The sequence below is a fragment of the Astatotilapia calliptera genome, chromosome 2 (assembly GCF_900246225.1).
Source record: "Astatotilapia calliptera chromosome 2, fAstCal1.2, whole genome shotgun sequence".
Classification (NCBI taxonomy): Eukaryota; Metazoa; Chordata; class Actinopteri; order Cichliformes; family Cichlidae; genus Astatotilapia; species Astatotilapia calliptera.
Window position 1 is genome coordinate 29,645,856 of NC_039303.1, and position 24,772 is coordinate 29,670,627.

Consider the following 24,772-nt stretch of genomic DNA (forward strand, 5'->3'; position numbering starts at 1 on the left):
AAAATTTTAAATAAGAGGAAGAGAACGGAAAACGAGCAGCTCCTGGTGAATTTGGATTTCAAGGATTTCCAGACACTGTACTTGCATTTTCGGGGGAGATTTAACTGACGCCTACCTCTTCTTTAAAGCCCACTTGTTTTAAATTGCTTAAGAAAAGAAAGGTCGTAGTAAGAATGAAGGGATTTGTCTGCTTTGGACACTGGAGAAGGTATGTGCTGATATTCATTCTCCTCGCTTCCAATATAAAGTGCACTGCAGCTGTGACACACTACTCTGTTCCCGAGGAACTGGAAGAAGGCTCTGTTGTAGCAAATCTAGCCGGGGATTTGGGAATAGATGTGAAGACACTGGTCGAACGGAAAATGCGTCTAGAGATCATTGCAAATAGAAAATATCTTGACGTGAACAAAGAAACAGGGGAGCTGTACATTGTTGAACGAATTGACAGAGAATCTCTCTGTCCCGCTAAGACGTCATGTTATCTGAAAATGGAGGCAATAATCGAAAATCCCAAAAGAATTTTTTACATAGAATTGGAGATAATGGACATAAACGATAACGCGCCCCACTTCAGAAGAGACACCATAGATTTAGACATTTCAGAAGGGACAGAGGCTGGAGAGCGTTTTTCAGTGAGCAACGCAGTTGATCCAGATGTTGGATCGAACTCCGTAAAAGCCTACCACTTGAGTGAGAGTGATTATTTCACTATCGAAATTCAAACAGGAAGAGATGGATCAAAATTTGCTGATTTGATCCTTACAAAAAAACTAAATCGAGAAGAACGCGCTGCTCATAATTTAATTCTTACGGCCGTAGATGGCGGTATACCGCCTAGTTCAGGAACTGCTACTGTTTTTGTTCACGTTTTAGATACAAATGACAACGCCCCTAAATTTGAAGAAGACAGTTATCAGGTTAGTGTACTGGAGAATTCTCCAGTTGGAAGTATTGTTATTCATCTTAATGCGACAGATTTAGATGAAGGCTTAAATTCAGAAATAGTATATTCATATAGTCTGTATACATCGGAAAAAACACAGGAAACCTTTAATCTAAACCCTACGACAGGTGAGATCACTGTAAAGGGGGTGTTAAATTATGAAGATTTCAGGATTTATGATATGGAAGTTATAGCAACCGATAAAGGGGTTGGTGCATTATCAGGCCAATGTAAAATTAAGATTATTGTAGAAGACATGAATGATAATCATCCACAAATTTCTATCAAGTCTTTTCAAACTCCAGTCACTGAAAACATTGAATTGGACACAGTGATAGCTGTAGTTAGTGTCAGTGATAAAGATTCAGGTGATAATGGAATAGTTGATCTTCATATTCCAGATAATATGCCTTTCAAACTAAGGGAGTCCTCTGATAACTATTATGAATTAGTAGTGTCGGAGCCTTTAGACCGTGAGAAGGTGTCAGAATATGACATCACTTTCACTGTGACAGACAGAGGCTCTCCTGCTTTATCTGACAATGAAACTATGACTTTAGAGCTGCTGGATGTTAATGATAATGTCCCACAGTTCCCGCAGTCGTTTTATACTATACGTGTCATGGAGAATAACGCACCTGGGGCCTTGCTCAGCTCACTTACTGCCTTTGACCCCGACCTCCATGAAAACCAGTATCTAGTTTATTTCATAATAGAGAAGGAGATAGCCAACACATCCATGTCTATGCTGTTCTCCATCAATCCAGAGAACGGTAATCTTTATGCACTCAAAACCTTTGATTATGAGATTGAGAAGGAGTTTCTGTTCCACATCGAGGCCAGAGACTCTGGATCTCCTCCTCTCAGCAGTAACGTGACCGTCCACATCATTATCGTGGACCAGAACGACAATGCTCCAGTTATTGTGTCACCGTGGCGTGCACACGGCTCTGTGGTAGAGGAAAAGATCCCCAGATCCACTGATAAAGGATCCCTGATTGCCAAGGTGATAGCGTTAGATACAGACTCTGTGCACAACTCTCGGATCACCTACCAGTTTCTACAGGTGACTGACGCCACCTTGTTTAGTCTGGACCAATACAATGGAGAGATCCGGACTATGAGGATGTTCAGTTACAGAGATCCACGCCACCAGAGACTTGTTGTTGTAGCCAAGGACAACGGAGAGCCTGCTCTCTCTGCTACAGTCACCATCAAGCTGACCACAATGGAGACTGCTGTTAAAGCCTACTCTGACATGACTGAGGAGCCTCTGGAATATGACATCTTCTCAGACATCAACCTGTATTTGGTCATCGGTCTGGGCTCGGTGTCATTTCTGCTGCTCATCACCATATTGGTCACCATCGTGATCAAGTGTCAGAAACCCAAGCCCAGCAAAGCAGCTCCTCCCTCCAGGAACAGTGTGATCAGTGAGAGGAACTCCACCATCGCAGACTCCACTCTGGTCTCCAACGATGCCTACTGGTACAGTCTGTTTCTAGCAGAGACCAGGAAAGGAAAGCTGGTGGTTAGACAACCTCTGCCAAAGGGCTCCAGGTACATTGTGTCCAGCATACCGAGAGGGACAGGACTGACAGACACTAGTGACTCAGCAGCTTCTACTCTACAGGTATGGAGAAGCAACGAGTGAAATTTTTACACTTACCAGTTCTATGGTTTTACTGCTGTTTCTCTGCTTAATCAACACCGTTAACACTGTGTATCCATTATTTTTTAAAACCACTCAACCAAATACCAATAAGAAAAAAAATTATGTGTTTATTAATCAAATTAATTATCTTGCTGTGCTTTTGTTGGCATCTAGTAACTGCAGTTGAATGCTACAAACGATCTATATTTTAGGTAAATTAGGAGGACAGCTGTAGGAGCAACGACACTAATAACTATAACAACTACATTTGTAAAGCATATCAGCGTTATACTTTCGAAGTCGGTTAATTCAAGTGAGAGATAACACAACGCGTCGCTCTTTACCACAAAAAAAAAAAATCAGGTCCACGTGACGTCACCATCCAGATAACTGAGGAAAGTAACAGAACCTCCATTTTTACATGGTTCTTTCTTCTAGCAGCCCGAGGTCATAGTATATAACCTCTTTGTTGATATTCATAGAGGTGTGCTTTCTTGGAACCGAGACATCGATTTTGCCCATCCAGAGGCGTTTTATTTGTGAACGAGACGAACTAATAATCATGGATTTTAAATTATGTCATCGCTCTGGGGTGAGGTACGTGTCGATGCTCATTTTTTTCTGTGTGGCCGTCTCCGTTATATCTGCTGTTACACACTACTCAATCCCCGAAGAGATGGAACAAGGTTCCGTGGTCGCTAATCTAGCATTGGATTTGGGTCTGGACGCAAAATCACTGGGTAGACGCAACATGAGACTGGATGTCATCGCCAATAAGCGATATCTTGAAATCAATAAAGACACAGGAGAGTTATTTGTTTCTGAAAAGATTGACCGCGAATACATATGTAACAGCAAGAATCCATCGTGTTTTCTTAAAATGGATGTGACGATCGAAAATCCAATTCGTCTGTTCAACATTGAGGTTGAAATAATGGACATCAATGACAATGCGCCTTTTTTTCGTAGAGACACGATGCATTTAGATATATCCGAATCGACCTCGCCAGGGGAGCGCTTTTCCCTACCTAATGCTGTGGATCCCGATTTTGGTTCAAATTCAGTAAAAAATTACCATCTTAGTAAAAATCAACACTTTGCGCTTGAAATTCAGACCGGGAGAGATGGTTCAAAGTTTGCAGACCTGATTGTGAAAACATCTTTAGACAGGGAGAAGCAGGCTGTTCATAATCTAATACTCACTGCTGTGGACGGTGGAGTCCCCACCCGCACAGGTACAGCCAGCATCATTGTTCGAGTGCTTGATGTCAACGACAACGCCCCTTCTTTTGAAAAAGAAAAATATGTCGTAGATGTGATGGAAAACTCTCCAGTTGGCAGTCTAGTAATTAAACTTAATGCCACTGATTTAGATGAAGGATCCAATTCTGAGATTGTTTATTCATACAGTTTGTATACATCAGAAAGGACCCAAAATATGTTTAACCTCAATCCAGAAAATGGTGAGATCAGAGTCAAAGAGATGATAAATTATGAAGATTTAAAACTTTATGAAATGGAAATTATAGCCAGTGATAAGGGACCTAACTCAGTATCTGGACAGTGTAAACTTACAATACAGGTGACAGATATGAATGATAATCACCCAGAAATATCAATTAAATCATTTCAGAGTCCAATAAAAGAAGACACACCCACAGACACAGTGATAGCTGTAGTTAGTGTCAGTGATAAAGATTCAGGTGATAATGGAATAGTTGATCTTCATATTCCAGATAATATGCCTTTCAAACTGAGGGAGTCCTCTGATAACTATTATGAATTAGTAGTGTCGGAGCCATTAGACCGTGAGAAGGTGCCGGAATATGACATCACTTTCACTGTGACAGACAGAGGCTCTCCTCCTTTATCTGACAATGAAACTATGACTTTAGAGCTGCTGGATGTTAATGATAATGTCCCACAGTTCCCCCAGTCATTTTATACTATACGTGTCATGGAGAATAATGCACCTGGGGCCTTGCTCAGCTCACTCACTGCCTTTGACCCCGACCTCCATGAAAACCAGTATCTAGTTTATTTCATAATAGAGAAGGAGATAGCTAACACCTCCATGTCTATGCTGTTCTCCATCAATCCAGAGAACGGTAATCTTTACGCACTCAAAACCTTTGATTATGAGATTGAGAAGGAGTTTCTGTTCCACATCGAGGCCAGAGACTCTGGATCTCCTCCTCTCAGCAGTAACGTGACCGTCCACATCATTATTGTGGACCAGAACGACAATGCTCCTGTTATTGTGTCACCGTGGCGTGCACACGGCTCTGTGGTGGAGGAAAAGATCCCCAGATCCACTGATAAAGGATCCCTGATTGCCAAGGTGATAGCCTTAGATACAGACTCTGTGCACAACTCTCGGATCACCTACCAGTTTCTACAGGTGACTGACGCCACCTTGTTTAGTCTGGATCAATACAATGGAGAGATCCGGACTATGAGGATGTTCAGTTACAGAGATCCACGCCACCAGAGACTTGTTGTTGTAGCCAAGGACAACGGAGAGCCTGCTCTCTCTGCTACAGTCACCATCAGCCTGACCACAATGGAGACTGCTGTTAAAGCCTACTCTGACATGACTGAGGAGCCTCTGGAATATGACATCTTCTCAGACATCAACCTGTATTTAGTCATCGGTCTGGGCTCGGTGTCATTTCTGCTGCTCATCACCATATTGGTCACCATCGTGATCAAGTGTCAGAAACCCAAGCCCAGCAAAGCAGCTCCTCCCTCCAGGAACAGTGTGATCAGTGAGAGGAACTCCACCATCGCAGACTCCACTCTGGTCTCCAACGATGCCTACTGGTACAGTCTGTTTCTAGCAGAGACCAGGAAAGGAAAGCTGGTGGTTAGACAGCCTCTGCCAAAGGGCTCCAGGTACATTGTGTCCAGCATACCGAGAGGGACAGGACTGACAGACACTAGTGACTCAGCAGCTTCTACTCTGCAGGTATGATAAAAAAAAGTCACTTACAGACACCTTCAGCACATATATATATAAATCTTTTGTTGCACTTTTATGAAATATAGGCATAAAGGAACATGTTGAACAGAAAATTTCAGAATTTTTTTTCTTTTTCTAAAACTTTGAAATGTTAAAACCCCAGTTATGTCTCCCTTTTAGCACCCAAAGGTGCATCTATTGTGTATAGAAAAACTTCCAAAACTTACAGCTTCAAATTTTAGAAATTTGCACTGAGACATACTGTCTTCATTCTGATTCTGGTCAAAGCTGTCATTTAGATATACGTTGAGCATTATCAAATTTATTTTTATTAAGAGTTGATATTTATAACCTTCACATTTTTTGGATAATACTTAAATATGGATGGATAATAATAATTTCTCGAAATTTAACTAAATGAATTCCAGAGGCCCATCACTTACACCAGAAAGTCATATTAAATTGTTTGGATTGCATTTTTCAGAAGTCGCTGATTGAAAGCCTAATGCAGAGTCATTTGTTGTGTCTTTATGTTTTACATGATGCAATTTAGCCTATGTTTAAATAAAATTATATATCATTATAAGAAACACGAAGAATAAAAACTACAATGAGAAAACAGAATAAACAGGAAGTATATTTGGAGTATGAAATTCAAATCTTAAAGCAGGCAAAAATATAATTGAAGTATTTCATAACATTATTCTTTTTTGTTTTTAATAAAAAATAAAGTTCTAGTTTGTTACGACTCGGAAAAATTCTCTAAATACTGTTGATGGCGCTGCTCTTCAGTAAAACCTAATCTCATGTGACGTCATAATTCTCACGATACTTCATTGTAGGCGTTGTATATGGCATATTTACACCAGGCTCGGAAGACAGCGGCATAAAGATATTTTCTCCAGAAATTACCGTATTGCCTTTCGTCAGAGATTTGAGGATTGCTTCACCTTGTCTGAACATAGAAGAAATTAAAAGATTTTAAATACGCATTCTTTTCCTCAATGGCTCACCGTAATCTCAAGTGTTCCCGAAGATGGTATGTCTCAGTATTTCTTTTTCTTTTTCCCATCATGAATCCGGTATCGACAGTCACCCATTATTCGGTTCCCGAAGAAATGGACGAAGGTTCTCTTGTTGCGAATTTAGCAACAGATTTGGGATTAGATACAAGAAGTCTGAGTAATAGAAAAATCCGCGTTGACGTTGTAGGCAATAAAAAATATCTTGACATCAAAAAAGACACAGGAGAGCTCTTTATTCTGGAAAGGATAGACAGAGAGTTTTTATGTCCTCTAAAGACCGCCACGTCTTGCTTTCTTAAATTAGACGCTTCCGTTGAGAATCCAGTGCGAATGTTTAACATTGAAGTGGAAATCGTGGACATTAATGACAACGCTCCACATTTTCGGAGGGGGACGATGCATTTGGACATTTCTGAATCAAGTCCGGTGGGGGAGAGATTCTCACTGAACAATGCTGCAGACCCAGATGTTGGAACAAATTCTGTGAAAAATTACCATCTGAGCTCAAGTGAACATTTCTCAGTTGAAATTCAGACCGGGAGAGACGGGACAAAGTTTGCAGACTTGATTTTAAAAAAACCTTTAGACAGGGAGAAGCAGGCTGTTCATAATCTAATTCTTACTGCTGTGGACGGTGGAGTTCCAGCCCGCACAGGTACAGCCAGCATCATTGTTCGCGTGCTTGATGTCAACGACAACGCCCCTTCTTTTGAAAAAGCAAAATATGTCGTAGATGTGATGGAAAACTCTCCAATTGGCAGTCTAGTAATTAAACTGAATGCCACTGATTTAGATGAAGGATCCAATTCTGAGATTGTTTATTCATACAGTTTGTATACATCAGAAAGGACCCAAAAGATGTTTAACCTCAATCCAGAAAATGGTGAGATCAGAGTCAAAGAGATGATAAATTATGAAGATTTAAAACTTTATGAAATGGAAATTATAGCCAGTGATAAGGGACCTAACTCAGTATCTGGACAGTGTAAACTTACAATACAGGTGACAGATATGAATGATAATCACCCAGAAATATCAATTAAATCATTTCAAAGCCCAATAAAAGAAGACACACCCACAGACACAGTGATAGCTGTGGTTAGTGTCAGTGATAAAGATTCAGGTGATAATGGAATAGTTGATCTTCGTATTCCAGATAATATGCCTTTCAAACTGAGGGAGTCCTCTGATAACTATTATGAATTAGTAGTGTCGGAGCCATTAGACCGTGAGAAGGTGCCGGAATATGACATCACTTTCACTGTGACAGACAGAGGCTCTCCTCCTTTATCTGACAATGAAACTATGACTTTAGAGTTGCTGGATGTTAATGACAATGTCCCACAGTTCCCGCAGTCATTTTATACTATACGTGTCATGGAGAATAATGCACCTGGGGCCTTGCTCAGCTCACTCACTGCCTTTGACCCCGACCTCCATGAAAACCAGTATCTAGTTTATTTCATAATAGAGAAGGAGATAGCTAACACCTCCATGTCCATGCTGTTCTCCATCAATCCAGAGAACGGTAATCTTTACGCACTCAAAACCTTTGATTATGAGATTGAGAAGGAGTTTCTGTTCCACATCGAGGCCAGAGACTCTGGCTCTCCTCCTCTCAGCAGTAACGTGACCGTCCACATCATTATTGTGGACCAGAACGACAATGCTCCGGTTATTGTGTCTCCTTGGCGTGCACACGGCTCTGTGGTGGAGGAAAAGATCCCCAGATCCACTGATAAAGGATCCCTGATTGCCAAGGTGATAGCGTTAGACACAGACTCTGTGCACAACTCTCGGATCACCTACCAGTTTCTACAGGTGACTGACGCCACCTTGTTCAGTCTGGACCAATACAATGGAGAGATCCGGACTATGAGGATGTTCAGTTACAGAGATCCACGCCACCAGAGACTTGTTGTTGTTGCCAAGGACAATGGAGAGCCTGCTCTCTCTGCTACAGTCACCATCAAGCTGACCACAATGGAGACTGCTGTTAAAGCCTACTCTGACATGACTGAGGAGCCTCTGGAATATGACATCTTCTCAGACATCAACCTGTATTTGGTCATCGGTCTGGGCTCGGTGTCATTTCTGCTGCTCATCACTATATTGGTCACCATCGTGATCAAGTGTCAGAAACCCAAGCCCAGCAAAGCAGCTCCTCCCTCCAGGAACAGTGTGATCAGTGAGAGGAACTCCACCATCGCAGACTCCACTCTGGTCTCCAACGATGCCTACTGGTACAGTCTGTTTCTAGCAGAGACCAGGAAAGGAAAGCTGGTGGTTAGACAACCTCTGCCAAAAGGCTCCAGGTACATTGTGTCCAGCATACCGAGAGGGACAGGGCTGACAGACACTAGTGACTCAGCAGCTTCTACTCTGCAGGTATGGGAAACGTTTACATTCAGCATTTATTTATACTGATGTACTTTGTCAATGTCCACCCCTCTGCTTACAAGTGATCAGTGTTGGACTGAATCATTAATTCAGCTTTGGAATTTGAATCCATCCCAGTCCAGTCAGTTTACTTAAATCTACCGACCTCTATTTTTTTTTTTTTTTAAATATCTATATTTGGTATTTGGGTCAATAAGCAAATCAGATTTTCTCTCCATCATCATTAGTGTGGTCAAAGGAATAACTTTGTTAATCTGACTAGATATCTACTAAAGGAATATTTATTGGGAAGAAAGAAAAATATTGTTCAACTGTACATTTTGTGTGTACAGTTTTTTTTTTTAAAGAATTACACCCAAAACATGTAACAAAGGAAGATGAGAGATTAACAGTATACAAAGGTTGCCTAAAAAGAAAAATTAGACATGTTTTGAGGAAATTAAATGTGTCATAAATATGATATTTACATTTTGTTTAAATACTTGAAATATTCTGACCATATAGCAACACACCTAATGGTGAAACCTTTCCACTATGATTTTTGGGAGGAAACTTCTACACAGTATAAATGCAGAACCACAGAGACTTACAAATGAGCCTATGTGAGAACTGAGTTTTTAAGTAGGCTGTGCCAATAGAGGCAAGGTCCAAAACTCAGTAGAAACACTGCAAATAGAGTGCATGAAACCACAGACAGTAACATGCCCCCCCCCCCCCCCCCCAAAAAAAAAAAAGAAAAGATAAGAAAATATTACATAGTCAGTTCAAGCGTTCAAATAAATATGTTAATAATCGAGCATGCACAAACATTTAAGAACGAAAGCCTTCATATATACACGCACTGAAACTGTACATAAACTACAAAAATACAGACATGCTTGGTGTGTTTGTTTAGTTTTGTTGACTGGTCTGATCACTAACTGGCACTTACTTTTCTGTACTTGGCTGAAATTATTCTTATTGTTATTGTTGTTATTGTTGTTGTTGTTATTGTTATTATTATTATTATTATTATTATTATTATTATTATTATTATTATTATTATTATTATTAATATCTTAACTCTTTCCATTGTCTCTTTGAGTGCACACTATATCGAGTAGCTTGCCTAAATTTTATGTGTAAAGTAGCAGGCAGGCATTGTGTACCTTGCCAATAGCGAGAGCAAACAGTCTTTAGGTGAGTGTGACAAAGACCCGGGTGATGCATACAGTTTATTAAATCGCAATAAAGTTTTATGGCACAAAACATGTAATATAATTTTAGCGCCGTTTCAAAAATAGATGTGTCTTGCAATTAAACCGGCCTTTATATCATTCCTTAGGCATTGAAAACAGACAGAAAAGACGGGAAAATCGGTAGCACATCATAACAGAGTAACTGCCATTCGCAATGCGCAGTGATACATTTGATGTCATTACTTGTCCAGTACTGTTTCATGCATCAGCACAGGAAACCTCGCACTCCGCCAGACAAACGGGATACTGTGTTACAAACTCGCTGTTTTCCTCATGATAATTGCGTAATAAAGAAAAAAGTGCATGAAGAAATGAAAAGATGCCGAAAACTGGGGAGTACTTCGTGTGCATTCACTAATTCACGTCCCAGTTCGCATCAGCAACTTCTTAAACGGGAATTGAGACGCCCTGATTCTGTTGTTATTTAATAAAAACAACTATTTTATTTTTATGGTTTTTTTTTTATTGAAAAAGTTGCGCAATTGTTTCCGTCGCTGTTTTGCAGAAAAACACACCCATTAGTGAGGTCATCGATTTCACATAAATTTATTGGAGGAAGGAGAATAGGTGGTCCCATTTAAAATGTACGTCATTCGTGAGGAAGAAACATTTTCTCTGATGTTGTCCGTTTCGTGTGTTTAGTCAACAAGAGGACGATTTACCTGCGTTTCCGCACATTTCAAGGTGTTTCAGAGTTACGGAAGCTTCACGATGATGCACCATCTCAAACAGTCATGCGGGACAGGGTACGTTTCCCTGATTTTCTTTCTTTCTGCTATCGTGAATACTGCGTCTTCAATCACCCATTATTCTATTCCTGAAGAAATGGAGGAAGGTTCTGTTGTTGCAAATCTAGCAACCGACCTGAGGTTAGATGTGAAGACGCTGAATGAAAGAAAAATGCGCGTGGATGTAGTAGCTAACAAAAAATACCTCGACATTAACAAGGTAACGGGGGAGCTGTACATTTTAGAAAGGATTGACCGTGAGTTTTTCTGTCCATCGAAGACAACATCATACTGCGTTCTTAAATTAGACGCTACTATCGAGAATCCTGTGCGGATGTTTAATATTGAGGTGGAAATAACGGACATTAATGACAACGCTCCACATTTTCGGAGGGGGACGATGCATTTGGACATTTCTGAATCAAGTCCAGTGGGGGAGAGATTCTCACTGAACAATGCTGCAGACCCAGATGTTGGAACAAATTCTGTGAAAAATTACCATCTGAGCTCAAGTGAACATTTCTCAGTTGAAATTCAGACCGGGAGAGACGGGACAAAGTTTGCAGACTTGATTTTAAAAAAACCTTTAGACAGGGAGAAGCAGGCTGTTCATAATCTAATTCTTACTGCTGTGGACGGTGGAGTCCCCACCCGCACAGGTACAGCCAGCATCATTGTTCGCGTGCTTGATGTCAACGACAACGCCCCTTCTTTTGAAAAAGCAAAATATGTCGTAGATGTGATGGAAAACTCTCCAATTGGCAGTCTAGTAATTAAACTGAATGCCACTGATTTAGATGAAGGATCCAATTCTGAGATTGTTTATTCATACAGTTTGTATACATCAGAAAGGACCCAAAAGATGTTTAACCTCAATCCAGAAAATGGTGAGATCAGAGTCAAAGAGATGATAAATTATGAAGATTTAAAACTGTATGAAATGGAAATTATAGCCAGTGATAAGGGCCCTAACTCAGTATCTGGACAGTGTAAACTTACAATACAGGTGACAGATATGAATGATAATCACCCAGAAATATCAATTAAATCATTTCAGAGTCCAATAAAAGAAGACACACCCACAGACACAGTGATAGCTGTGGTTAGTGTCAGTGATAAAGATTCAGGTGATAATGGAATAGTTGATCTACGTATTCCAGATAATATGCCTTTCAAACTGAGGGAGTCCTCTGATAACTATTATGAATTAGTAGTGTCGGAGCCTTTAGACCGTGAGAAGGTGCCAGAATATGACATCACTTTCACGGTGACAGACAGAGGCTCTCCTCCTTTATCTGACAATGAAACTATGACTTTAGAGCTGCTGGATGTTAATGACAATGTCCCACAGTTCCCCCAGTCATTTTATACTATACGTGTCATGGAGAATAACGCACCTGGGGCCTTGCTCAGCTCACTCACTGCCTTTGACCCCGACCTCCATGAAAACCAGTATCTAGTTTATTTCATAATAGAGAAGGAGATAGCTAACACCTCCATGTCCATGCTGTTCTCCATCAATCCAGAGAACGGTAATCTTTACGCACTCAAAACCTTTGATTATGAGATTGAGAAGGAGTTTCTGTTCCACATCGAGGCCAGAGACTCTGGCTCTCCTCCTCTCAGCAGTAACGTGACAGTACACATCATTATTGTGGACCAGAACGACAATGCTCCAGTTATTGTGTCTCCGTGGCGTGCACACGGCTCTGTGGTGGAGGAAAAGATCCCCAGATCCACTGATAAAGGATCCCTGATTGCAAAGGTGATAGCCTTAGATACAGACTCTGTGCACAACTCTCGGATCACCTACCAGTTTCTACAGGTGACTGACGCCACCTTGTTTAGTCTGGACCAATACAATGGAGAGATCCGGACTATGAGGATGTTCAGTTACAGAGATCCACGCCACCAGAGACTTGTTGTTGTTGCCAAGGACAATGGAGAGCCTGCTCTCTCTGCTACAGTCACCATCAAGCTGACCACAATGGAGACTGCTGTTAAAGCCTACTCTGACATGACTGAGGAGCCTCTGGAATATGACATCTTCTCAGACATCAACCTGTATTTAGTCATCGGTCTGGGCTTGGTGTCATTTCTGCTGCTCATCACCATATTGGTCACCATCGTGATCAAGTGTCAGAAACCCAAGCCCAGCAAAGCAGCTCCTCCCTCCAGGAACAGTGTGATCAGTGAGAGGAACTCCACCATCGCAGACTCCACTCTGGTCTCCAATGATGCCTACTGGTACAGTCTGTTTCTAGCAGAGACCAGGAAAGGAAAGCTGGTGGTTAGACAGCCTCTGCCAAAGGGCTCCAGGTACATTGTGTCCAGCATACCGAGAGGGACAGGGCTGACAGACACTAGTGACTCAGCAGCTTCTACTCTGCAGGTATAGGTCCTCAATGTTTTTTGCATTTTTTAAAAAACTCTTTTTAAAAAAGGATACCTACTACTTATTACAATTTCTTGTTTAACAAACTCCAAAGTGAAAAAAAAAATGTAAACTTTTAATCGCTGGTACACACTTGCAATATCTGCAATGGAAATGTTTTTCTCTTTGCATGAGAGACATTACAACCTTTAGAAAATGAGTACAGATTAAAAAATGCCAACAATAATGTTTCACATGTGTGAAACCCAAATATGTTTTTGCTCTGGTGTCAATGTGTTTAGTTTTATGTTAACTGGCACATGAGCAAAGGTACACAAGTCAAATAAGATTTATTTTAAAACAAACAGGAGAAATGCATTTTGAGATCAGACAGGAGTGTGACTTTCTTTGCAGGTTTTCAAAGAGTTATATCGTCCTTACTATTTTGTTTTGTTTGTTTGTTTTTTGCTGTTGATGACATGACCTTTCAACATGAAGAAGATACAGAATATGAGATTGCTGGTCATCAGAACAACTTCAAACTTAAGTCTGCACTATGTTTGCAGGAAACTATGACATTAGGGTAGGCAGTTCATCTCCAGTAGTTGAGATGAACAGGTTTTGAGAGAAGAAACAGAAATCTCTTAATTTATTGGTTAGAATAAACAACTTAAATATGATACAATTTTGCCATTATTCTATGTCATATCTGTCTGTCTTTCTTTCTTGGTAAGTATGGTACTCTAAATGTAAAACTGTGTTGTGACCTACTTCTGTAGCACACATTGTAACAGTATTCCCTTCTAAGGTTCACACTAACCACGCTTATTCTGTGCTATTTATAAGTCATAACATTCAGTTTATAGTGCCAACTCTGTGATCACTGGATTCATACACACATACACAAAGAATCCTTCTGTGCTTGTATTGACCTGACCACTGAATTGCTTTTTTTTTCTCCCCACTCTAAAGTACCCTAAATGAAGGAAGTCCGCTCTGCAGTTGGAGGTATGCAGAAGTCTCACTCCCCCACCCTGGATAACTTTTCTATTAATTATTACAGAACTATTGTTTCAATTGTTTTTCTGTTTGTTTTGTTCTCGGTGGATGTTAGTATTATTCAGTGTCTTGTATTTCATTTTCTTTGAGGAGGAGATTTTTTTTTTTTTTTTTTTAGATCACTTGACTTACTTAACATTACATGCATTTTGCCACTTTTGTGTCAGCTTTAATGCTTACAGTCTCATCCATTAGGCCTAATGAAAGCTTCTTATACAGTCTAACCAGCACAGTGATTAACAGCATGCTAATATATTTGAGTACTATGTTTTCTCCCTTAATACTTTTATACTATTTTGGTGCATAAAACATTACTATCATGACCTTTATTGACCTCAGACAATAAAAAAGATTAAACAAAAATAATCGTAATGGCTTACAGTCTTGCTTACATTTCAGCGAATACAGTCATCCAAATTAAGTAGTATTAAATTAGTATTCCTGTCATAGTCATTGCTTTTGGTGAACAAAGTGACAATCATGTTGAGAAACTAAACAAAACAAAAGAAACCGAAGCAAAGCAAAGCAAAACAAACAAACCAAAAAACCCTTCACTTCAGTCAACACTGTTGTTATTTGCTTGCTTAGGTTCTGGCCTTTGCTGTTACAGGTTTTCTCAGTTGCTTTGGTAGATTTCTCAAAACATTTTCAACACTCTCTGCATTGAAGATTAATTACCAAGAGCAGCACATGCATGCAGCAAACAAACAAACAAAAAACAAACAAACCCTACCGTGAAGAGGCTGTAACTCACTCAAAACTGAAAATTAACTTCACGAGCTAGCAAAAATACCTCTGATATCAACATGAAAAGTGTGAACCAGGGATATTTTGACCGAAGACAGTGATTGTTATTTCGAATTTCCTCACTTCTAGTCTTTTCCTCCAATTCTTTTCACTTTGTATCAAAGTGAAAATTCTGTGTTTGTAATGAACCACTTACATTTCCATGTAGTGTGAGGGTTTTTCCTATGCTTCTCTATGTTTTTCCTGCAATTGTCACAATATAAACTATACTAAATGGGGGGAAAAAACAAAAAAACCTCTGGCCCCAGGTTTTCATACTTCACATATTTTTCTGACAGCTCAGCTCCGTTTTTTTTTTTAATTTTAAGTTTAAGGTTTCATACTTGTAACATATACTATAATAGAGTTTAAGATTAAAAACTATTCCATGGAGAAAGAATAATTTCTATTGATGACAAAGACAAATACAACCCATGAGCATTCAAATTGTCTAGACCTGCTGAAAGATTTACAAATTTAAAGAATAATGAAAAATTTTCCTTATGCTGTGGATGAGCAACACAGTGCTGTGAATGATTCTGTATATTGTTTTGACAGCATTAACTCTAATTCAGGAACTGAGCCTAAGCAACTGAGAAAAACTGAAATATATGCCAAGAAAAAAATGCCCTTAATTGAATCACTATGTTCTCAAAAGAATGGTGTGTGTGTGTGCATGTCTGTTCATCCCCTAATGATCCATCACTTATATATTAGGACTATTTCCTGTTTTTGAATGTTTGTAAGTGAAATTGGGCTGTGCTGTTAAACCGGTGATTCTACTAAATGTTTCTGACTTCACAGAATGACACGTTTGAACATGAATGACACAATGTCTGTTGTAGACTGAATTGTGACCTAAATCTTTGTGCAGGAGACGCGCAAAGAGAAACCGGTCACCCAGTTACCTAGCAACCACTCTCCTTCACATAATTTTGCAGCATGGTATTCATAGATCTGCCTCCTCCCCACTACATGTTCAAGGATCCGCCCAATCCCTCAACCCAGTCTGTCCTCTGCTTGAAGCCCCGTATAAGCGACAGACGTCGGCTGCATGAGATGTGTCAGTTTGCCCAGTCCCAAGTGCTCTTGTTCTTTTTTTGAAATTTGTCTAATTTTCATCTCGTTGGCAGGCATCCACAACCAGCAGCAGCAGTTCCACATAAGACCCCCATCCACCTGCAGCGTACAGGATTAACACTGACAAGAATGGCTTCACAGAGGAAAGAAGAAACCTCTAACCATACACCCCCCTCCAGGTCTGTCCTGCTGAGTCTGTAAAAACATGGCCCAGAGCTTTATCTTTGAACCCATGAAAAGCCAGTCAACAATGCATCCCTGTCCATTCAGTATGCATGATAAGACAGCATGGTTTCAACCACACTTCAACTGTCATATGTTAAAAAGAAAATTTCAAGAGGAGATGCAATGAAATGGACTATCTGAAAAACTGTGCCAGTGGATATTAAAAGAAGCCACATCAAAGAGTAAAAAGGTGGACATTGAAATGTTGAAATGCCTTGAAAATACACACACTCTCTCTCTCTCTCTCTCTCGCTCTCTTCAAAAAAATGAAACACATAAGATATCATATTTTTAACTGCTCTGCTTTGTCTTGGTCTACTACAGCTTTGTTGTATGATAAATAGGGTAACTAAGGTGAAATAGCACAATTAACTAAACATCAGAAAAGCACCAACCTACAGTTTTAATGTATGAAATAAGAGAAAATCAGTATTTTGTAAATGTGGTAACTTTGAGTACTTTTATGTTTTGTACTTGACTTTGTGCTTTATATGTGAACTAGGCCTGAAGATACTGTATGACTTAGAGCAGCGGTCCCCAACCTTTTTTGCGCCACGGACCGGTTTATGCCCGACAATATTTTCATGGACCGGCCTTTAAGGTGTCGCGGATAAATACAACAAAATAAAACTAGTACCGGTACCGAAAAAAAGAAAATTTATTCATAACACACGTAAAAGACCAAGGAAAACCGAGTAAACGATAAAAACGATAACAAAATAACGCTGAAAACCGATAAAAACCCTGAAAACTATACATTTCACACCTGAGCCTCAACTCTCGCGGCCTGGTACCAAACGACTCACGGACCGGTACCGGTCCGAGGCCCGGGGGTTGGGGACCGCTGACTTAGAGTGCTGAGAGATAAGATCAATAAGTGTACAGAACAGAAAAGATCAAGGCCTTTAGCCATTATGCCTTTAAGTTGTTTTTGCATGGAAGAATTCAAGTACTTTTGACAGCTTTTGTTATTTTATTATATTAAGCAACATTTTTGCAGTTAAGTCTCACTGTTTCACTTGATTTTTCCGAACAATATGGAGCGATTTTAATGGGACAATAATGGCAGTAAATCAGTATAACACCTTTTAATCATGATGTCCTGAGAGGTTTAGAAGATGTCAAACAAAATCTATAAAACAGCACAATGACATTGCTTTGGACTCAGAAAACGATTTAATCAAAGCCTAAATTAAAATGTGCAATGTCGCTTATTATTTATTTTATGTGCTCCTCTAGAATGAGGCTTGGATTTTAAATGCAACACAAGTGAATACAGTGAGCCTTTAGCACTCTGTACGGTATATGCACCACAAACATGAACATGTACAGTCACCTGTCAATGTCTAGATCCAAGTTCTGGCTGTTCCTTCATTTTGATGTCTTCTGCAGTGTTTAAAACCGAAGAACCAAACATGTTCGTTTAATCCTTACACTTCAGAAACAATGTTGTTATGGTTGATTTCACTCAATGAAAGCTGTTCTAATGTTTATCACTGACTAACTGTATGTATATGGATATGCATATGCAGCACCTTATCTAGGATACAGATATAATTCATATATACAGTATCTCATTTGTATGTATCTATGAATATGCCTTTCATTTTCAGTACCAGTGCTTTTGCAACTTTTAATGTGAAAAAAGTGGAACTCCTGTGCCATAAGATTTATGACCCCAACTAGTATGTTTAGCACAGCTCATAAAGCATTACTTTTAAGAAGCTCAAATATCTTAAAAACATATGCAGTAAGGGCCTTTGTACAGTGGTACTTTTATGGTGCAATATATGGTAATTTGTGTAATGTGTGATCTGTGGTTTGGTCTGTAAGATTCATTAAATACTAAACAGAATAAACTAAAAGGCATTTAGTACTCATTTTAGATAGCTGGATTATTTAATAATTGTTTCAAATGTAATACATTTTAAGCAATACTTGTCTAACCATCTAAATGGATAGTATCGAGAGTGAGAGAGACACACTCGTCTATTATAATAAAATGCATTAAAATGCCAAAGTTCAAGTTCCTGTCCCATCTTTGTAAACTTGTCAACCAACTCAGTCAAGTTTCTCTACAGTAGAACCTGCTTGTATTAATGTATTAATACTTATTGAATTGACTGTATTAATTTCAGATTTATTTACCTTATTAAGATATTTGCTCTTTCACATTTTATTTTACCATTCTATTAAATTCATTATATATTTGTTGCTTTTTTACTTCTTTAAAAAGAAAAATCTGTGGCGTATTAAGACAGGTTTAGAAACAAAAACCCATATTTTCACAAGACAATGTGGGAGGATATTCTACAGATAAGTTTTGCAGTCATTCTTTCACTGTCTCGTTTTCTTGCAGTTCAGTTTCCACAAAAACTATAAAAGCATGGTAAGGTTTGCACACAGTGCTGTTCCTGTTTCTGTAGGCTGCTAAGACTTTTTTTATTTGTTTGTTTTTCTTATCCCTAATATGGATGGTGTGAAGAAAAATATGAATACGAGTACCAACAAGACAAACAAAAACTGAAAAAAAAAACTCCTAAAGTAAACCATATACAAACATTTCCACAAAAATCTCCCTTCTAGAGCTGCTCTCCTTCAAGATCTGAAGTTTCCACCACTAGAATGTAAGTATGGATTAAAATTCAAATTATCAAATTATATTGTCATATATATTTAAAACATCCATCCACCCGCTTCCGCTTTTTGTTTTGCTTTTTGATTTTTGTACTAAACTAACCAGCTTTTCTTGATTTAATCTATATTAAAAAAAAAAAAAAAAAAAAAAAATTTTAGATATTTGAAGAATATATCACATGAAGTGAAAGCAAGAGGGACATTTTGACAGGTAAGTATTTCAGGAAATCTATGAGGGTTCCTCTGTCATGATGGCAAAGGGAATGGCTCCAGCTATGTGTCTGTACTGCGCTGCCTTCTATGAGCCCTATATATGCACGATGTGTTATTATATTGCCAAACAAACAATCATAATAAAAGAGCAATTACATCATGAGTCTGCAGTATATGAATCTTTAAACAAAGCCTTATTAATCGTGATAAATGCCACGAGCTGTGTAATAAATTAAGGGCATATAAAACATTTTGTTACAATGCAAAATGTTTTGTTTATCATGAACACTGCTTTAAAGATAATGAGTGTATTTGTATTTTATTCAGTGGCTGGCTGAAAGCATAAGGCTGTCTCTCTTTGAGACTCTTTGTGTGCAGACATGACCTCATCTCCCCTGAGAGATGAGGTCATGAGGAGGTAATAATAGTAATCAGGCCAACAGCACTAGTTATTTTAGCATCTTCTATACACACTTTAACTTCAGAATCACATTCTAGCATAACCAAGAAAAACCTCCATATATGTCTGCGTCTATATATGCAAAACAAGAACAAAGGCTTCTAAATTGACTCTAGTTATGATTAAACTGTGTTGGAGCCAATTGAAGTAGGAAACAGGATGAGAAAAGAAACATTTCTCCGCCTCTTTCTTCATTAATATGGTTTCTGTTGTCCGCTGCTCTGCTCTACTAACAGACTAGCACAGTGATGCATGACACAGCAATGCACCAGTGTGTAACAAAAGCGCTAGAACGACAACCAGCTGGCACTAGTAGGTTAACACATGCACACCACACATCAGTGGTTTTTTTTTATTTATGTCTGGTATCTCAGTTGCTCTCTCTCTCTCTCTCTCTCTCTCTTCAAATATATATATATATATATATATATATATATATATATATATATATATATTTTATATATATATATATATATATATATATATATATATTTTATATATATATATATATATATATATATATATATATATATATATATAAAAAAATATATATATATATATAAAATATATATATATATATTATATATATATATATTATATATATATATATATATTATATATTATATTATATATTTTTTTTTTTTTTTTTTAAGTACATGGATGCAGTTTATATTGTCCGCAGAATTCACAGCTTCCGCACCCCTCCCCCTCTCCTTCTCGCGAGGGCGCCTGCTTGCTGTCAGCACCACGGACAGAGACCCACCTAAAAGAGCTGCGTTGCCATGGCGACCTGCTCTTCTCACTGGAGTTGTGAAGGTGCCTGTAATGTAATATCCGCACGACTGCACCACTCCCTCAACTTAAGCATGCACAGCTTCCAGGCTTGGCTGTGAAAATATAACTGCAACCTTCGTTTAGCAGGGGTTTATAATAAAAGAGAGAAAATATGTGCTTTGTAACACTCTGCATCACTGCTGCAGCAAAGAGAGGGTGATCGAGGTTGAAAAGGGAGGAAGTGATGCAGAATGCTGCAACACTCGTGCACGCGCACGTATATATTTAGCGTAAATCCAAAACCAATACGTGGGTAGCAAGTGGGAGGGGTGCGACTATCTGAGGCTATATGGTCACTTGCTTTTCTAATTGTTGCAAGGAGGATTGTTGTGTTCTTCTTTCTCTTACAATTCCCCACGCATTTCTATATGCACTGCGGTAGAGAGGCAAGCCTTCTGTTATTTTCAGATAAGAACAATGTGTTCCACGTGAATGGACTCCTAGCTGTACTTGCAGGTTGATTCCATGCGATGTCACTGCTCACATCTGAAATAGACTAAAGACTGTGGGTGTGTGCTGGAAGGCTGCATGCAGTGTAAGAAGAGAGAATGTGTTCAGGTTTAACATCAACATACTAAAGTAGTTAAAACTTTGTATTACATATCAATCCTTGTAGAATGTTTTCCTATTGTTTGCATGGAGATTTCCTCCCAAAAAAGATTTAGTTTGCCAGAAATCTAGAAGGGAAGAAGAATCTAAAATGAAAATAAAAGCTCAGTTCAACTTACTATTTATTGAGAGCAGTTAAATGTAGGGATAACAAGAAAATATTGGTTATTCCATGATGGTCAGCTGAAACGCAAGAGGGTGAAATCTGTCAAGGCTATATTCAGGACTTACTGGGAGTAAAACTTTCAACTCCTAAGAACTGGGGCGGGGAGACTTCCTCTCTCGACTCTCTCGAGTTTGTACTTCAGAATGTGCTTGTACACTTTAAAAATAAAAAGGAAATATTCAAAGTGTCAGCTCATAATTTCTATTTAGTATTGTGTAAAATGCTGATGTGGGCTAATGTTTGAGCAACAATATTCGGGCTAAATTGAAAGGGATAGGTTATATAGTCAGTGCAGCATCGTTACAGTGACAGCGGGTGGTGCTATCACACTACATATCACCACACTGATGGCGTATGAATGGCCATCTTTTCTTCTATATGTATACTCAGTAACAACCAAAGAGACGGTTTGACAGAACGACCTAACAGACGCCCTGCTGCTAAAATTATGGCTTTCGCAGACATTTATACTTTATTTTTCATTCGAGGGAATTAAAAGTTCCTAAATAGGCTAGTTTAAGGATTTTTTCCACCGCCAATTAAAAAGCTTTTGTCAAACAATGGAGATCACGGACGTGAAAGCACGATGGAAGGATGTGTGGTTTTCCTTTTGTCTGGCGCTGCTGATTCTGACCAAATTAAAAGGAATCTCTGCTCAAATAAGGTACTCCATTCAGGAAGAATTAAAACCAGGGACAGCGGTTGGAAATGTAGCCAAAGACCTCGGACTGGATCTTGGGAGACTGGCTGATAGGAATCTTCGAGTTGTGCAAGGAACAAAGCGAGATCTGTTCGAGGTAAATCCAAGGGATGGAGTTTTGTTAGTGAACCAGAGATTAGACAGAGAGGAGCTGTGTGCAAAAACTGCCCCATGTGTCACGAATTTAAAAGCAGTTGTAGAAAATCCACTCGAAATGCACCAGGTCGTAGTTGAAATCCTCGATGTAAATGACAATTCGCCGAAATTTCCTGAAGAAAATTACACACTGGAGGTGCTGGAGTCTGCCTTAGTGGGGTCTCGATTTCAGCTGGAAGGAGCACACGATTTAGATGTGGGTTTGAATTCATTACATTCATATAAGCTAAATCCGTACCAGTATTTTCGTTTGGAAACAGAGGAATTTGGGGATGACGGGAAAGTTCCGTTCCTAGTATTACAAAGACCTTTGGATAGAGAACATACAGCTCAGCATTGGTTACTATTAACAGCTACAGATGGAGGAAAACCATCAAAATCTGGAACGATTAATGTCACGGTAATTGTATCAGATGTAAATGACAATCCACCAGTCTGTGAAAAACAAAAGTACACAGTAACGATAAAGGAAAACGCACCCGCTGGAACATTTCTGCTGACGGTAAATGCATCTGACTCAGACGAAGGGCTGAACGGTGAGATTGAATATTCTTTAAAGAGTAAACTTAGAGGACTCTCGTCCGATACGTTTGATTTGGATAGTAAAACTGGAAAACTAGTTGTGAAAGGACGCCTGGACTACGAGATAACCCAAGTTTACGAGATTAAAGTACTGGCTACGGACAAAGGTGTTGTGGCTCTGTCCACACTCTGCAGCGTAATTATTAGAGTGGAAGATGTGAATGATAACCCACCAGAAATAGAAATCACATCTTTTTCGAGTCGCATTCCAGAAGATGCGCCCCCTGGAACCGTGGTGGCATTAATGGGTGTGACGGATCTTGACTCAGGTGTGAACGGACAGGTGGTTTGCAGCGTGCCCCTTCATTTACCTTTTGATTTGAAGCCCTCCCCTGACGGTCAGTCATACTCTTTGGTTACCAAAGATTACCTGGATAAGGAAACAACGCATATGTATACCATTACAGTAACAGCTAAGGATTTAGGAAGCCCAACTTTGTCATCAACGAAGGTAATACAGGTAGAGGTGCAAGATGTTAACGATAACAGGCCTCTTTTCACTGAAAGCCCGTATACCTTTTATGTACTTGAAAATAACAAGGCAGGAATGTCCATTTTCTCAGTCAGTGCTACTGACGCGGATGGAGGTGAAAACGCGGCAGTGACATATTCACTTGTCCGTATGAGCCCGGGGCTCACTATAACCACGTTTTTAAATATAAACGAAGCAAACGGAACGGTTTCAGCACTAAAAAGTTTTGACTTTGAAACGCTGAAAACTTTCCAGTTCCAAGTTGTTGCCTCAGATTCTGGAACTCCGTCATTAAGCAACAATGTCACAGTCAACGTCTTCATCCTGGATCAGAACGACAACGCTCCAGTCATCCTGTATCCACTCAGCTCCAACGGTTCTGCTCAAGGTGTGGAGGAGATTCCCCGAAACGTCAACGCAGGACACTTGGTGACTAAAGTCAGAGCCTATGACGCTGATATAGGATATAACGGCTGGTTGCTCTTTTCACTCCAGGAAGTTACTGACCACAGTCTCTTTGCTTTGGACCGCTATACAGGACAGATCAGAACACTTCGCTCATTCACAGAGACAGACGAGGCTGAGCATAAACTACTCATACTGGTCAAAGACAACGGCAACGTTTCTCTCTCAGCAACAGCTACTGTGATTGTCAAACTTGTGGAGCCCAAAGAGGCTTTTGCAGCTTCTGATGTTAAAAGTACAGCAAAAGATGATGAGGACAGTAATGTCATATTTTACCTCATGATAACTTTGGGCGCAGTTTCTGTACTTTTTCTCGTCAGCATTATTGTGCTGATTGCAATGCAGTGCTCAAAATCCACAGACTATACTTCCAAATATCTGCCAGAGACTAATTATGATGGGACACTGTGTCACAGCATCCAGTACAGATCAGGAGAGAAGCGGTACATGCTAGTTGGACCCAGAATGAGTATAGGATCTACTATAGTACCAGGAAGCCATGCAAATACACTTGTGCTTCCCGACAGAAGAGGTGCTACTAAAGAGGTAAGACCTTAATACCAATCTTATGCACAACCACGTTTATCCTTGTGTTCATCTAAATTTTTTGCTGTAATGCTGTCTCTGAAACTCTTGTTACAATGTGGTCTTTTAAAGCATGTGTTTCACTTTTGTTCCAATGTCCCAATTATGTAACTGACATATATGTATTATGGAACATCGGTTAAAGTTAGCTGTAAAAAATTTATATGCTTCCGAAGCCAATCTGTTCTCTTCAAGAAAGTCCCACTGCTTGTCTTGCTTGCTGCTGACAAACATTAATCAGTTTACGTAAGTGAAGACAGTGTTATTAAAAAAAGAAAAACGATAAATGCAGTTATCGATATAAATATTTCCTCTTTTGACTGTGTCAGCGTAATTGCGCTGTCCAATGTGCTGAAATTGTTTAATTCTGGGGAATGAACCATTTAAGACTACAATCACTTCACCGGTCTTTCAAATAA

The 24,772-nt window shown here is 39.3% G+C and overlaps 2 protein-coding genes and 1 pseudogene across 9 annotated transcripts in view; all 3 read left to right on the plus strand.

Moving 5' to 3' along the window:
* Nucleotides 1-2,612, plus strand: part of LOC113036784 (protocadherin alpha-C2-like) — a 19,083-nt pseudogene extending 16,471 nt beyond the window's left edge.
* LOC113036790 (protocadherin alpha-C2-like) lies at nt 3-17,047 on the plus strand. 8 transcript variants are annotated; one of them, XM_026193328.1, is made up of 3 exons: nt 3-2,576; nt 14,297-14,332; nt 16,303-17,047. In XM_026193328.1, the coding sequence occupies exons 1-2, from the start codon at nt 174-176 to the stop codon at nt 14,306-14,308; spliced, it is 2,415 nt and encodes an 804-aa protein (XP_026049113.1). In that variant the 5' UTR covers nt 3-173; the 3' UTR covers nt 14,309-14,332; nt 16,303-17,047. The 8 variants fall into 8 exon arrangements, 6 of the variants coding, with proteins under 6 accessions (XP_026049113.1, XP_026049097.1, XP_026049088.1 ...); XM_026193312.1 differs by lacking the exon at nt 14,297-14,332 and adding an exon at nt 4,295-5,565 and having other exon boundaries at nt 3-1,305; XR_003274501.1 differs by lacking the exon at nt 3-2,576 and adding an exon at nt 5,572-8,972 and having other exon boundaries at nt 13,343-14,332.
* Nucleotides 17,048-21,793: 4,746 nt separating this feature from the next.
* LOC113037086 (protocadherin alpha-C2-like) overlaps nt 21,794-24,772 on the plus strand; it is a 208,589-nt gene continuing 205,610 nt past the window's right edge. Inside the window, exon 1 of the mRNA XM_026193944.1 lies at nt 21,794-24,314. Coding sequence (XP_026049729.1) covers nt 21,954-24,314 — 2,361 coding nt within the window. The 5' untranslated portion in view covers nt 21,794-21,953. The remainder of the gene's footprint in view (nt 24,315-24,772) is intronic.

What these genes read in the sequence shown, in the direction of transcription:
- LOC113036790 (XM_026193287.1), top strand. Translation starts at nt 10,934, where the DNA reads ATGATGCACCATCTCAAACAGTCATGCGGGACAGGGTACGTTTCCCTG. An exon ending in CAGCAGCTTCTACTCTGCAG is followed by an intron (nt 13,343 to 16,302) that starts GTATAGGTCCTC and finishes TCTCGTTGGCAG; the next exon opens with GCATCCACAACCAGCAGCAG.